The sequence below is a fragment of the Mustela nivalis genome, assembly GCF_964662115.1.
Source record: "Mustela nivalis genome assembly, chromosome: 9".
Classification (NCBI taxonomy): domain Eukaryota; kingdom Metazoa; phylum Chordata; class Mammalia; order Carnivora; family Mustelidae; genus Mustela; species Mustela nivalis.
Genome location: NC_139028.1, coordinates 111,237,156 through 111,250,015, shown reverse-complemented (window position 1 = coordinate 111,250,015; position 12,860 = coordinate 111,237,156). Strand labels below are relative to the sequence as shown.

At 62.3% G+C, this 12,860-nt stretch overlaps 1 protein-coding gene across 3 annotated transcripts in view; it reads left to right on the top strand.

Moving 5' to 3' along the window:
* The first annotated feature begins 873 nt into the window (after window positions 1-873).
* AHNAK (AHNAK nucleoprotein) overlaps window positions 874-12,860 on the top strand; it is a 31,213-nt gene continuing 19,226 nt past the window's right edge. Inside the window, exons 1-4 of one of the 3 annotated variants that reach the window (XM_082748112.1) lie at window positions 874-1,078; window positions 11,127-11,225; window positions 11,506-11,662; window positions 12,087-12,274. In XM_082748112.1, the coding sequence (XP_082604238.1) occupies window positions 11,506-11,662; window positions 12,087-12,274 (345 nt within the window). In that variant the 5' untranslated portion in view covers window positions 874-1,078; window positions 11,127-11,225. Of the gene's footprint in view, window positions 1,079-3,088; window positions 3,117-7,395; window positions 11,025-11,126; window positions 11,226-11,505; window positions 11,663-12,086; window positions 12,275-12,860 lie in introns of those variants that run through there. The other 2 variants (XM_082748114.1, XM_082748113.1) reach the window with 2 other exon arrangements.

Below are 12,860 nucleotides of genomic sequence, written 5' to 3'. Positions count from 1 at the left end.
GCCAGAAGGTCCCCCAACCCGCACCCCATCATTAAGCGGTTAATAAAGTCTCCTGGATTAGAAGTGGCTGTGGGAAATGGCAATAAATCTGGAAACAGCGTCCTTGCAAGTGGGAAGGTGGGGGAAGGGCTCGAGTCAGAAGTGGGTAAGTAGAGGCAAGGCTAAAGCTGCCGCTTCCCTCAGGAGCCCGGGGAGGAGGGTGGGCTGCCGCCCTGACCGCCCGTGTCACGGCAGCGACAGGAGCAGCCCCGTGGTGCGTGGGGCACTGATGACTCCACGTGGACACCCTAACTCCAGGGGTGTGGCCAGCGTCTACAGACCGGTTTTCGGTAGCGGGGGGAGCTATGGGGGGTGCTCAGAACGGGGGGTGATGGCGAGAAATGGGCGCGGCTGCATGAAGCTTGGGAACAAGAGAAGGGCCTGGGGCCTGGGATTTGAAGTTTAGATGCCTGGGTTGAGAGAGAACTCAAAGGTCTGAGTCAGGCTGGTGGTCGCGGCCGAATCACCCAAGCACGCGCCCCCCACCCCCCCAGCCGCTTTCTGAACCTCTTGGTCCTTCTTGCAAAGTGAGCTGATTCGCAGTTCCAGGTGGGAGGATGAGCCTCAGGGAGCTTCGAGGAGTTTCTGGTCGGGGAGACCACACACTGAAAACGTTGGGGGGCAGATCCAGGCGCCGGCCAGAGCAGGGGGCACTGGAGGGGGGGCGCGGTAAAGCAGCCATCGGACGCGCGACGCCCCCTCGTTTCCGCGCCCCCCAGCACCCCCTCCCCCCAGCCCCCCAGCCGCCCGCTCCCGGGTCCGTGTCGGGTCGGCCCGCTGGCCCGTCCCAGCCCCACTCCGGCCCCGCCCGGCCCCGCCCTCTCCCCACAGCTCCGGGCAGACCCGCCCGCCCGAGCCGGAGTTACAAGAGCCGCCTCCGCGCGCGGGGGCCCGGCCACTCGGAGCAGCTCCGCCGCGGGGACTGCACCGCCGCCCTGCCGGACCCGCCCCGACCAGGGCTCGCCGCCTGCGGCAGCCGCAGCACCGCGACCTGGGGCCCCGCGCGGGCTATGGCTGTGCCCGGGGGCTGAGCGCGCAGGTAGGGACACCCGGCGCACCGCGGCGCGGCGGGGACGCGACTCCGAGAAGGGGTGGGGGGAGGTGGGTTTCAGGGCAGGGGCGAGGCGCTCGGGCCGAGCGCACTGCGGGGATTCAGTGTGTAGCAAGCGGGGCACCCCGGCGCCGCGCGGGGAGGCGACGCGTCGCGCCCTGGGAGCCAGACTCTGCCTCCGGAGTTGGGGCGCAAGTTGGGCAAAGTTGGAAAATCGCTCCGAAGCGGGTATTGCTCCAGCCCTTATTTCTCTCGAGAGCTGAGTGTTGGTTCTGTTGCACGGCCCGGCGCGCGGTTCCTGGCCTGGGGGTCCCCTGTGGGTCCCCGTCCCATCCCCTCCTTCTCCCTGGGGCGGCGGCTCAAGCGCACCGCTCCCGCTCCTATTCCGTGTTTACTGGAGAAGTTTCCGAGGTCGCTGCCGCGGCCCCTCGGCCCCTCCCGGAGCCCCCGCGCCCCTTCCGCGGTCCCTCCCCGCTCCCCACACCTCCGCCTCGACAGAGCGCCGGGAGTCCTCCCGGCCCCACCCAGTTCTGCACCACCAGCCTCTCCCTTTCTCAGCCCCCCTCCAGCTGCCCCGCCCTGGTCTGGCCCCTCCGCGTCCCCCGCTCCAGAAGTCTCCCTTCTTCCTCCAAGGCCGCGCTGCCTGAAGTTTGCAGTGCGCCTCGGGACGGGACGGGTGGGAGTGGGGGTGGGGGGCGTAATTAGGGAGATTCCAGCGCTGGGGTGGGCGGGGAGGGGGGGAAACTGTGCGGCGGCCCGGCCCCCGGCACCGCCCCTTCCCATTCGGGGGCGGCGCGCTCTCCCCTACCCCACTCCCAAACCCGTCCGGGCGGGATGGCCCCCGCCCCAGCGCCTGGAACGGCGCCAGCAGCCTGAGGAATGTGGTGGTTGGAGCCGCTGACTAATTCAAACCAGAACTCGGGGGGGAGTGGTGAGGGGCGAAGGGGAGGGGGAGGAAGGGGCTGTGTGCGGGAGGTGGGGGCAGGAGCCAGCTCCGCGCGGGAGGAGGGCTTAGCCGCGGTCTCTGTACGAGCGATGCGCTCCAGGAGACGGGGCTGGGGGACGGGGTCCGGCCGTGGAGTTGGAAAGGCCGAGGGTTTAGGGTGTGTTCGGAGAGCCGTGTTATGTAAGGCTTTCCCAGGCGGGGAGAGGGTGTGCAGTATGTGAGGGCCTGGCCCTCCGTGGCTGGCCCGGGCGCCCCCTGCAGTGCCAGGGCCGGGGATGTGGGGGCGCAGCCCTGGGCGGCGCTGGCCACGAGGGACACGTGGGGTCTGAACAGGCCTGGCGGTGCTCCTTGCGTGGGAGGGGAGCCGAGTGGGCAGACTGGGCACCTCGCAGCTCGGGCTGGGCGCCTGCACCAGGTGGGGGACGGCCCTGGCGCCTTTGCACAATGTGGTGTGCGTGGTGTGGGCTCTCGCCTTTCACTGGGTGTGGCTGCAGAGAGGGGGCGGTGGGTGCCTCCAGGGAGCCCAGGGAGGCTGCTCAGAGCCCTGCTAACGTGCAGTGGATTTATGGAAAGGCGGAGTGGGACCATCCCCTATTGGGGGGGGGGATCCTTAGAGAGTGACCTGGAGTTTGCCAGAGAGAAAAAGAGTGGGATATTTACCTCTGTATCCCTGGCGCAGCGCTGGGCTCCCAATAATTGGTTTTGAAACAGTTTCCCCTGTTATGATCCAGCCTCCAATGAGGGATCACTTGCCTTTCCTTCCCCGGGTCCAGCACTGGTAGGGGCTGGCTTGGTCTCACCGGACCCAGTGAGAGGGTAGGGGCTAGAGTGATAGGCGAAGGCTGGGAGTGGTGGGGAGGAGACTGAAGATGCTTTGGAAGGCGTTTTCAGGCCTCCACACTTAGGCTGCCCGTAAAGTAGGGGGGCAGATTCTGCTTTCTTCTCCCTCTCTGCCTCTGCCCCGCCTTGAGGGAAATCCCTGGGGCAGGGTGTGGCACTCACTTCCTTTCCGAGGCGGAATGGGGGAGGCTTCCTTCTCCTTGACCCAGAGGGATGATGGGTTGGGCCAGCACAGGGTAGGTAAGTGGGCAGAGTGGGGAGCAGAAGGGCGCCCCAGGCTTAGGGGGTATGTCCTTGCTCTGAGCGGTGAGCTGCGGTATGAAGGAGGCGGGCTGGGCAGGGAAGGAGAGGACCTGGGACCGGGAGAGCTGGGCTAGCAGAGGACACAGGGTCTGCGAGCTTCAAAATGGGGACTGGAGGGCGTCTCAGCCCCTCTCTAAGGCTTTGCCCTGAAAAGCGTATAGGCGGGAACATTGGTCATCGGACAGGGACGTAACCACGTCCGTCATGTGGGGCTTCGTGCTGGGGTTCGGGAGGCCTTTGCGGTGAGCTAGGGGTCCTTGTCTGGGCAACCCCTTGAAGAGATAACCCCACAGAGCTGGGACTTGTACCAGCCAGGCTTAGTCCAGGGCCCAGGGTGAGGCCGGAGAGAGTAAACCACGGAGGACTCGCGGAGGGAGACGGCCAGCAGCAGACAAGCGCAGGGAATGGGCTGGGGGTCTCCAGGGTCGCATGAGTCGCAGAGAGGCCCTGGGTGGAGGTGACCAGGCATTGGCCCGGCTAGATTCTTTGGCTCAACTTGGAATCGGCTGGCTGGTGCTGGTGGAGACACCGCCAGAGCCTGAGGAGCTGGTTTGAGAGGTTGGGGCAAAGCTGTGGGGGTGGAGGGGTGTGTGGGGCTCTGGGGTGTGGTCACCACCTTCCTCAGAACTTGGGAACCGCCTGGGGACAGACAGAGATATACCAGGAGAGCTAGTCCTACTCGCGATGGGAACTCTCCCACTTTAGGCTCTTCCCGCCCCCCCCCCACCGCTCCCCAACACCCCCAGGTTTCTCTCCCTGGAGCTGGGCTGACCTCCTGCTTGGGCCTGAGGAGGGGAAGGGAGGTAGCTGCTGGAGAAGGTCTAGAATGTGCTGGCTTCAGTCAGGTGGAGGCGGTGGCCATGTCTAGGGCCTTTTGCTCTCTCTTCGTCCCCCGTGGGGTTCATCCAGGCTCGCAGGGAGCTGGCCTGTGACCATCCTGTTGGCACTCCAGGCCTTCCTGGGCAGGCTCGGTTTCCTCCGTGCATGGTGGCCTGGGGAGCGAGGGGGCTCCTGCGTGGATGGGCCACGGTGGGGCACGTGCACATGAGTTTGATAGAGCCCCTCCCCCCCCCCAGTTCCCACCGGGAGGACTCCTGGGCTGTTGCAGCTGCGGGTCTCGCTTGCATCCAGGTGGTGCAGTTTCACGGTGGTCTTGCGTCCCTGTGACCCCTAGTGTCCTAGTGGTGAGGTGTGATCACCCGCGGGAGGGTGTTCCTTTGCTTGCACCCCGGGCTTCCAGGGCTGGGGACAGCAGTGGGTCTCTGCCCTGGTGCTGGAGGTTGCGCAGGGGCTGTAGGTAGGGGCCAGAGTCGGTTTCTGCGTCCTGGATAGCTTCTGGGCCCTGGAGTTTGTATCCGGAGGTCCTCAGGAGGGCGAGGCTAGCTCTGGGAACGAAGCCCTCGTTGAGTGATGCCGAGAGGTGCTGCACACGGCTGGTCAGGGAGGGGCATCCTGTCCCGTCCCTGGAGGCCCGAGCGGAGATTCTAGGGGAAGGGGAAGTGCCTGGAGCTGATCCCGGCTCCGTGTCCCGGCTGGGCTGGGGGGCGGCTCCTTGGCCACTGCGGAGCGGCGGGGGCCTGGCCCTGCGCCCCTGCACTGGCGGGGTGTGACCGCTGGGCGGAGAGCTCCCCTGTGGTTGGGGAGTTTCTGCACCCCTGGCAGCTCCGGGCGGTCATCATCCCCCAGGGGGAGACAGAACGTTCTTCTTCACCACCCCTGCCTCGCAGAGGGTGCCACCGCCAGACTTGGTGTCTTAGTCCCAGCAGTCCTGGGGAAAAGCTCTCTACTCCGGGGCTGTGTGGCCAGGGGCGGGGACTTGCGGCTGGATAGTGGGCTGCTGTCCCCGTCCCCTGTCACAAGGAGTAGGGGAGTCCCTCTCGGTCATGAGTGGAAGAGGGAATCTCCCTCCTTGCTGGAAGAGAGAACTTGGAGCTTGCTCCGGGGGGTTGGGAGGAAGCTGTGTGCGGAGGGCCAGTGGGGAGAGCTGGAGAGATCAGCTGGCCTGTAGGGTCTGAGTGGGGCTCCTCTGGACGTTGAGGTGGGGGTCCCCTGGTGGGGCTGACCTGGAGGAGAGGCTGGAGTGACCGAGCTGGAGGAACTCCCTGCTGGTGGGAGTTGTGGGCTGGCCCAGTGGCCCAGGTGGCCGGGGAACAAGAAGATAGGCACACACAGGTAGAGGGAGACACAGACTCCGGGCACCAGGCTGACAGGTATAGGCGCCTTCCATGATGGGCAGGTCCTGGGGCTGCCCAGACAGGTGTGTGTTGGGGGCTGGGGAAGGCAGGGCTGTGGGCCTGCTCAGGGCTGGGAAGAGTGGGGAGCGGGGCTGATGAGCGTGTCGGCGTGCACGCGGCCTGTGCGCATCCTTGTCTGTCTTTCTGGGAATGTCCCTCCAGTGCCTAGGTCGCCTGTGTCTTGCAGCATGTTAGTCATATTCTGCCTGATAATCCCACCCCCGCCCCCAACACACAACATGCCCCCTTGGGCTGTACCCCCCAGGATGAGCTGAGTGTAAAAGTTCTCGATGGCCGGCTTTGGCTGTGGAGATTACCGAGCTGTTTCCCCCCAGTTCGAATAGGCCCTGCCATTTTCCAGACGACAAGAGTTCTGGCAGCGGCCTCCGTGGAGGTCTGTTCGGAGCCTTGGGCCCCGGAAGCGAACCCAGCCCTGTGTGGGACAAGGGTCTGTGCTGTTGTGGCTGTTCCCGTTCCCCAGTGAGTGGAAGCATGTGTCTTGCCTTGCTGGTGCCTTTCTCTGGAGTGGGTCTTGTGGCCCGCAAGCCCCAGAGGGGACGACCCTCATGACCTTCACTTGCTGGGGCCGCAGAGAGCCTGGCGGTGAGCTGGGGTCTGTGTGGCTCAGGATTTCTGACTCCGGGGACCTCAGATCCTGGCTTCCAGGTTGCTTGGGACTCTCTGCCCATCCGGGTGTGCTGTCCCCAAGCTGCTGGCCAGAAAGTGGCTGGTGTGTGGGCCCAGGAGACTGGTGGACACTAGCCCTCGCTCCTGCTGCTTGTGGCCCTTGAAAGGTGTCACGGCTCTCTGGGTGAGTCTCCTGGCTCTGGGTCCCCTAGGGGAATCTCAGCTCCTCCCTTTCTCCAGGTTTATGCCCCGGTCCCTGAGGCTCCCTCCCACCCTGTCTCCCTCTAGGTGTGCATGGAGGTCCCTCCATCGCCCTGTGGGGGTCTCTCTGGCCCTCCTGCATTGTAGGTCTCTGTCTTCCGCGTACCTCCCGTGTGCACTCCTCCACCCAGGAAAAGACTGTTTGCTCTGGCGTCACAGAGTCGGAGAAGCCTGGGCTCTCGCATCTCAACCCCCCAGTTCGCACTTGGGCAAGTCATCTTACTGCTCGAGGCCTGTCGCTGCGTCTCTAGAATAAGCACATTAATTATTAACCACGTAGGGTCCATCTGGGGTCCAGTGAGACCCCTGGCGTGGAGCTGCAGGAGCTCGGCCAAATTCTCTGCTTCTGTCCGTTGACGGTTTTCTCTCCATGCAGGGCTTTCTCTTCCTGTTCGCTGTCTGGTGTTTATGGGAGTAGAACACCCCTCTGGGTGTGTCTCCCTTTTCTTAGAATGTCCTTTGCGCGTTGTCCTGTTAGAAGCGCTGGGGACTTTCCCTCTGCTGGAGGTCTCTACCTGGGGGTAGGGGGTGAGTCATTTCGTTCTTCCTGGCTCACGAGGTGCTGCTCCCTGGCTTGTGCAGCCGGTGGGTGTGATGACCCCTGGGCCTGCCGTCACGCGGGGTAGAAGTCCCACTGCTGTCGGTTCCTCCCCGCGGTGGGGGGAGCACTTCTGTCTCCCGTGGAGCATCACCTCCTGTATTCCTGTATCCATCATGCTGGGCTTATGCTAAGACTTACGCCCCTCGGGTGTGCGTCTTCAGGTTTGGCGGACAGAGGCCTGGAGGCCGACGGGCCTGTCTCTCCGGCAGTGGGGCCTCTGCAGGTTCCTGCCATCCTGGCCATTTTTGGCTGCAGCGGCAGTTAGGCTGGGCCCCCTCCCTGGCTTCATACCCGCTCTTGGGCTTGGAAAGGGCTCTGTTCCCTAAGGGCAGGGGAGGGGGAAAGGTGCTCCTTTAGACGCCACCCCTGGCCTAGACCTTCTGCCCTGGGCAAGGAGTCTGCTTCTGGGATCTGCCCTTGTTTCATCCCTGCCCCCCCCCCCCCCACCTCCCTGGTCTGCAGAGGTGGTGCACGTCCTTTATGCAAGGTTTTTTTTTTTTTTTTTAATGTATTTATTTGAGAGAGCGCGCGTGCGTACAGGAGCAGGGAGCAGGGAGCAGGGCAGAGGGAGAGGGAGAAGCAGACCCCGCCCGCAAGCAGGGAGCCTGATGCGGGGCTCGATCCCAGGACCCCAAGATCGAGACCTGAGCCGAAGGCAGACGCTTCACTGACTGAGCCACCCAGGGGCCCCCTCTTTGCAATTTTGAATTAACAGGACGGCCTCGTTCTTCTCACGCTGCTTCTGGCCTGAGTTCTGGTGTCCCCCTAGTCTCTGCCTCACAGATGAGTGGACATACCATCTCGCACTTTCTCTGGCCTCAAGGCAGCCCTCTGCCTAGAGGGTCCCCACTCCGGTCTCTCCCATCACCAAGGATACTGTGAGCCAGTGTCAGAGGGACCTCGGGGTGGGGAGCCAGCAGACCAGGGGTCTGGGGCCCTGGCACTGTCCTGTCCTGACCTCTCTGGACCTCCCCCTCTCTTTCTGTAAATACCAGACGGTGCCGTCCCCGAGGGGCTTTGTGCAGTGGCAGAAACGTTCCACATCTGCCATGTCTAATATGGTAGCCCTGTGGTTGGTGAGCTCTTGAAATGTGGCTACTGCAAGCAATAAACTAACAATTCATTTTAACTTAATTTAAATTTAAATAGCCACATGTAACTACCATGTCAACAGCAGGGCTATAAGGTGTCTTCTAGCTCCAAAGACTTACGACACTTGGCCAAATGTGCAGAATTCCACAGAGTTCCAAAGACCCTCTTTTGAGTAGCCACAGGGCAGGATCCTCGGTCCTTGGGGAAGCCTGGCATCACCTGACCTATGTAGGAAAAGAACGGCCTGTCTGGGCTTGGCACAGGCTTCGAATATGTGGGAGAGACTGAGCAGTGGGACTCAGATGCGGAAAATAGACCCTTCCCACCCTGGTCTCACACCCCCCCCCCCCAGCACCCCTGTGTGCAGCCACCTGAATAGCCCAGAGCAGAGGAGGGAAGGGAAGTTGCTCAGAGCCCTGGGCCAGGGCTGGCAGGGTGGTTGAAACCCCTCCTGGCCAGGAAGCCAGCAGGTGCCCTGTTGGGGCCAACCTGCAGCCCCTGGTACCACGGCTCCTGTTCTCAGGGGCTGTGGACCCTTCATCACTCACGATGGCTTCCCCCCCCCCCCTTTTTTCAAAGATTTTATTTATTTATTTGACAGACAGAGATCACAAGTAGGCAGAGAGGCAGGCAGAGAGAGTGGGGGAGGCAGGCTCCTTGCTGAGCAGAGAGCCCGATGCGGGTCTCAATCCCACGACCCTGGGATCATGACCTGAGCTGAAGGCAGAGGCTTTAACCCACTGAGCCACCCAGGCGCCCCTTCTCCCCTCCTTCTGAGCTGTTGGCTAGAGGTGCATAGCAAGTCCTTCCTGAGCCTCTGAGCTGTGCTCCTGGGGATTCCTGGCCTGGGGCTCCCTTCTCAGGAGCTGGCCTGAAAGCCAACTGCCTGTCTCCACCGGGGCCCCAGCCCCTCTGGCACTGGGGGCTCTGGCCAACGAAGCACTTTGTCCATGGGATTTTAGGCGTGACCCTTTGCATGTCTGGAGCTGCTGCAGCCTCCCGTGACTCATGGGGAAGGAGGGAGGGTGGGGACGAGCTGTGGGCGAGGGTGAGCTGGCGCTCTGTCTCCGCCCCTACTGGCTGGGGACCAGGATGCTGGCCGAGAGAAGGGGCCTGCTTTAGGAGGGGAGCTAGGCTGGCTGGTGACTTCAGAGAGCTGAGAAGCCCTTGGGCTGGAAGGCTTTCCTTCCCTGCCCTGCCTGGCTCTCTGTCTGCAGGGCTGGCTACTTGGTGCTGGACGCTGGGGGCAGGCGCCTTAAAGTCGTGGCTTTGCTGTTTGCAGGGGTCAGTGTGACTTCCCCTAGCGGCTGCTGGCCTGGAGGGGAAGAGGCAATTCCCTCGCTCACCCTCTGTGGCTCTGCTCGCCTCCTAGGCAGCGCCCATGTCCTAAATTCTGCATGTGTGAGTTCAGAGGGTGGAGGACTGGGGGTCCAGCTGCTGTCTTTGCCCATGCTGTGTGATCAGCCTGACACCAGAGCTGCGACGCACCCATGAATTTCTGGGGGGATCCCAGAGGCAAGCAAACTCTTAACGCTTTCAAGAGCATTGGCAGATAATAGGTTCTCTTTGCCCCGTTCTTTCCTTCCATGTTTCATCCCCCCCAGGAGGCTTCCCAACCTTCTAGAACATTCTGAGGCTAAATGGGTCACACCCAGAGCACCTTGCTCATAATTTATATCCAGGGCAGGAACGAAGTCTTTTAAATCTCCCCATCTGGCACAGGGCGCGCAGTCACTGAGCGCTGGGAGAACGTGCAGGTGAAGCTCGCGACTGTCTAACGCAGCGCGCGGCGCAGGGCTGGGCTGAGCGGAGTCCGTCCCTTGCCTGTTTTCTTTGCGGCCTCTGCTCCGGTGCTGGCTGTGCAGGAGGCCATCAGCATGCATGTATTTATCGATCTTTGACAAAGTTCTGAAAGTCAACAGCTTCCGGGTGGGGCTCTGGGCGAGGCCCTGCCTGAGCTTTAGCATTCCCGGCCTGGTTTCACAGACCGGCTTCTGGATGACTCCGGCCCTGCTGTTCTGCGTGGGTGGCCTTAGGCCGGGGCTGTTTCCAGAGTCCTGCCTTGTGTCTTCCCAGGGCAGCTCTGCAGCTGATAGCTCATCCTGTGGCCCGAGGGCATCTTTGCTCCTATGGGGGCCTGGCTCCAGGCGCTGTGTGGGCAGCCAGGTGGGCCCTGACTCACTGTGTCCCCGAGGCGGCCCAGCTGCATTTGAGCCTCTGGGGCGTGGGCTGGCTGGGGGGGGGGCTGCGGCGGGGTTGGGGCTTCTTTTGTTCAGCCCGTTGCACCTGGAGCTCCCAGCTGGCGAGGGTCCCCCTGGTCCTAAGGACCGGGTTGGATCAGGTGACTGACTCACTGTCAGCCGGGGAGGGAGGGCACTGCTGTTCCTGCTCTCAGGCCTCCCGTGCTGGAGACCCCGAGAAGAGGAGTCTCACGCTGGTTAAGGCTACAGACCTGATGTGCTTGTAGGGGAGAGAGTTGCAGGCTCAGAGCCCAGGGGTGGTGGCACGCTTATTGCAGACCTCACATCTCAGTCTCTCCATCCATAAAACGGGGACATGGTCTCCTTCCTGGAGCTGTTACAAAGAACTACTGAGAATGGGTGTTTTGTGAAACTCGTGGGCACCTGGGCTTTTTCCTACCCTCGAGCGCTCTCTCCTTCCCTCCTCATGGAGCTCCTGCATCCTCTCCGTTTCACAGAGGAGATGATGTTCAGAGAAGTTGAGTGACTTGGCCAGGGACACACAGCTGGGAGGGTGCAGAAACCGGGTTTATTTTATTTTTATTTTTTTAAGATCTTGTTTATTTATTTGAGAGAGAGAGGGAGAGAGGGCTCAAGAGCAGAGGCTGAAGCAGGCTCCCTGCTGAGCCGGGAGCCCGACATGGGGCTGGATTCTGGGACTCCAGGATCACAACCAGCGCCAAAGGCAGATGCTTCGCTGAATGAGCCACCTAGAGGCCCCAGAGCAAGGGTTGAGGCCAGGGTTTATATCCGAGTCCGGCCTCCCTGAGCCCCGTCTCCACGATCCCAGGTTGGAGAGTCATGTATGAACGAAGGGTGTTGACGTAGGGGAAGGTTGGGGTTTCGGTGTGGCCCCCGTTGAGCATGAGCATCTCTGTCTCCTTCTCCCTAGACTGTGTGACCGACATTCCCGACGAGAGAGACTAAGAAGAGAGGAAGGAGGGGCGGGCTCCTGGCAAGGCATCGGCTCCTGAGCTGAGTCCTGCAAAAGGTCCATGGGAGGGAGGGTGTGCCGGAGGGGAGGGGGGGGTGGGACCAAGGGTGGGTGGCATCGGGAAGTGGGGCCTGCATGGAAGGGATGAGGGGCTGGTTGTGGCCGAGGTTGGTCGCAGCCTGTGTTCACTTGCCAGGGGGACCACTTCCACGGCAGAAGCAGGCACGGCCGCGTCACCCCCCGGGGATTTACAGCACTGGCCAGCCTTGGCTTTCTTGTCTCCTCATGCTCTCGAGCCCCCACTGTCCTGAGCCCCCATTTCCTTACCTCACCCCAGATGGAGAAGGAAGAGGACACGACCCGGGAGCTGCTGCTGCCCAACTGGCAGGGCAGCGGCTCCCACGGGCTGACCATCGCCCAGAGGGACGACGGCGTCTTTGTGCAGGAGGTGATGCGGAACTCCCCTGCGGCCCGCACGGGGGTGGTCAAGGAGGGTGAGTTCCCTCAGGGTGTGGGCTGGGTGCCGGGGTGGTTTGGCTGAGGGGGGCGGTGGGAAGGCCACAGGGGCTGGTCCCAGTGACATTAGGACGGTCGGTACCCAAGCCCCACCCTCGCCTCCCCTGCTCGCTCAGTGTCACTTGATCCACACAGTCCTCAGGGACAGCGGTTCTGGAGGGTGGTGGACACATCATCCTTAGTGCCCACTCCACTACCCAGGAACTCTGCCGCTTTGGGCGAGTTAGTGGGCCTCCCTATGCCTTACTTTTCTTCATCTGTGCAATGGGTATTACCACACCTGTAGGCTTGTCACGACACGCAGTAAATGCAAGTCAGCTCGAGGGCCCAGCCTGTGGTGGTCGTGTGCTGTTCTCCCGAGACCCCGCGGGTCTCACCTGCTTCTTGTTCCGTCCCGCTCAGGGGACCAGATTGTGGGTGCCACCATCTACTTCGACAACCTGCAGTCAGGCGAGGTGACCCAGCTCCTGAACACCATGGGACACCACACCGTGGGCCTGAAGCTGCATCGCAAGGGGGACCGCTCCCCTGAGCCCGGCCAGACCTGGACCCACGAAGTCTTCAGCTCCCAAAGCTCCGAGGTGGTTTTGGTGAGTGCCTGGCCGGCCCATCCGTGCCCTAAACCACGCCCCCCCGCCTCCCCCACCAGGCCACACTGACCTACTGGCCACTTCCTGAGCCTCATGTCTGCCTACGGGACCTCCCTGCGGTTCCCTCTCCTGCTTCTCCCCTGCCTCTCTCTTGAGCCAGACGGTGTGCTTGTATCCGTGTGTAGCGTGTGGCTGCCATTGACCCTGAAAGCCTTCCGTCAGTGGGTCCAGAGTGCTGCAGCGTGGAACCCGCTCACGCTGTCTGGCCCTAGAGGCCAGGAGGACAGTCAGTGCTTTGCAAGATTCATCAGAACAGTCTCACAGGTTCCCTGCTCTGCCTTCCAGATGCCATTTTTCTCATTCCAGAGGCCTGGACTCATCTGTGAGTCAGAGGCCGGGCAGCAAAGCACCTGGGGGACGTTTCTTTGCTCCTTGATGGCTTGTTTATTTAACAGATAATGGGTCCTCAAAGTGAAAGTATTAATCCAAGCACAGCGAGTCTCTACCAGCGCTTTCTGACAGGTCACTGAGAGGATTCCTGTCCCCTTATACAAGCCCGTGAGTTGAGAATTGAGAGCCCAAGGGC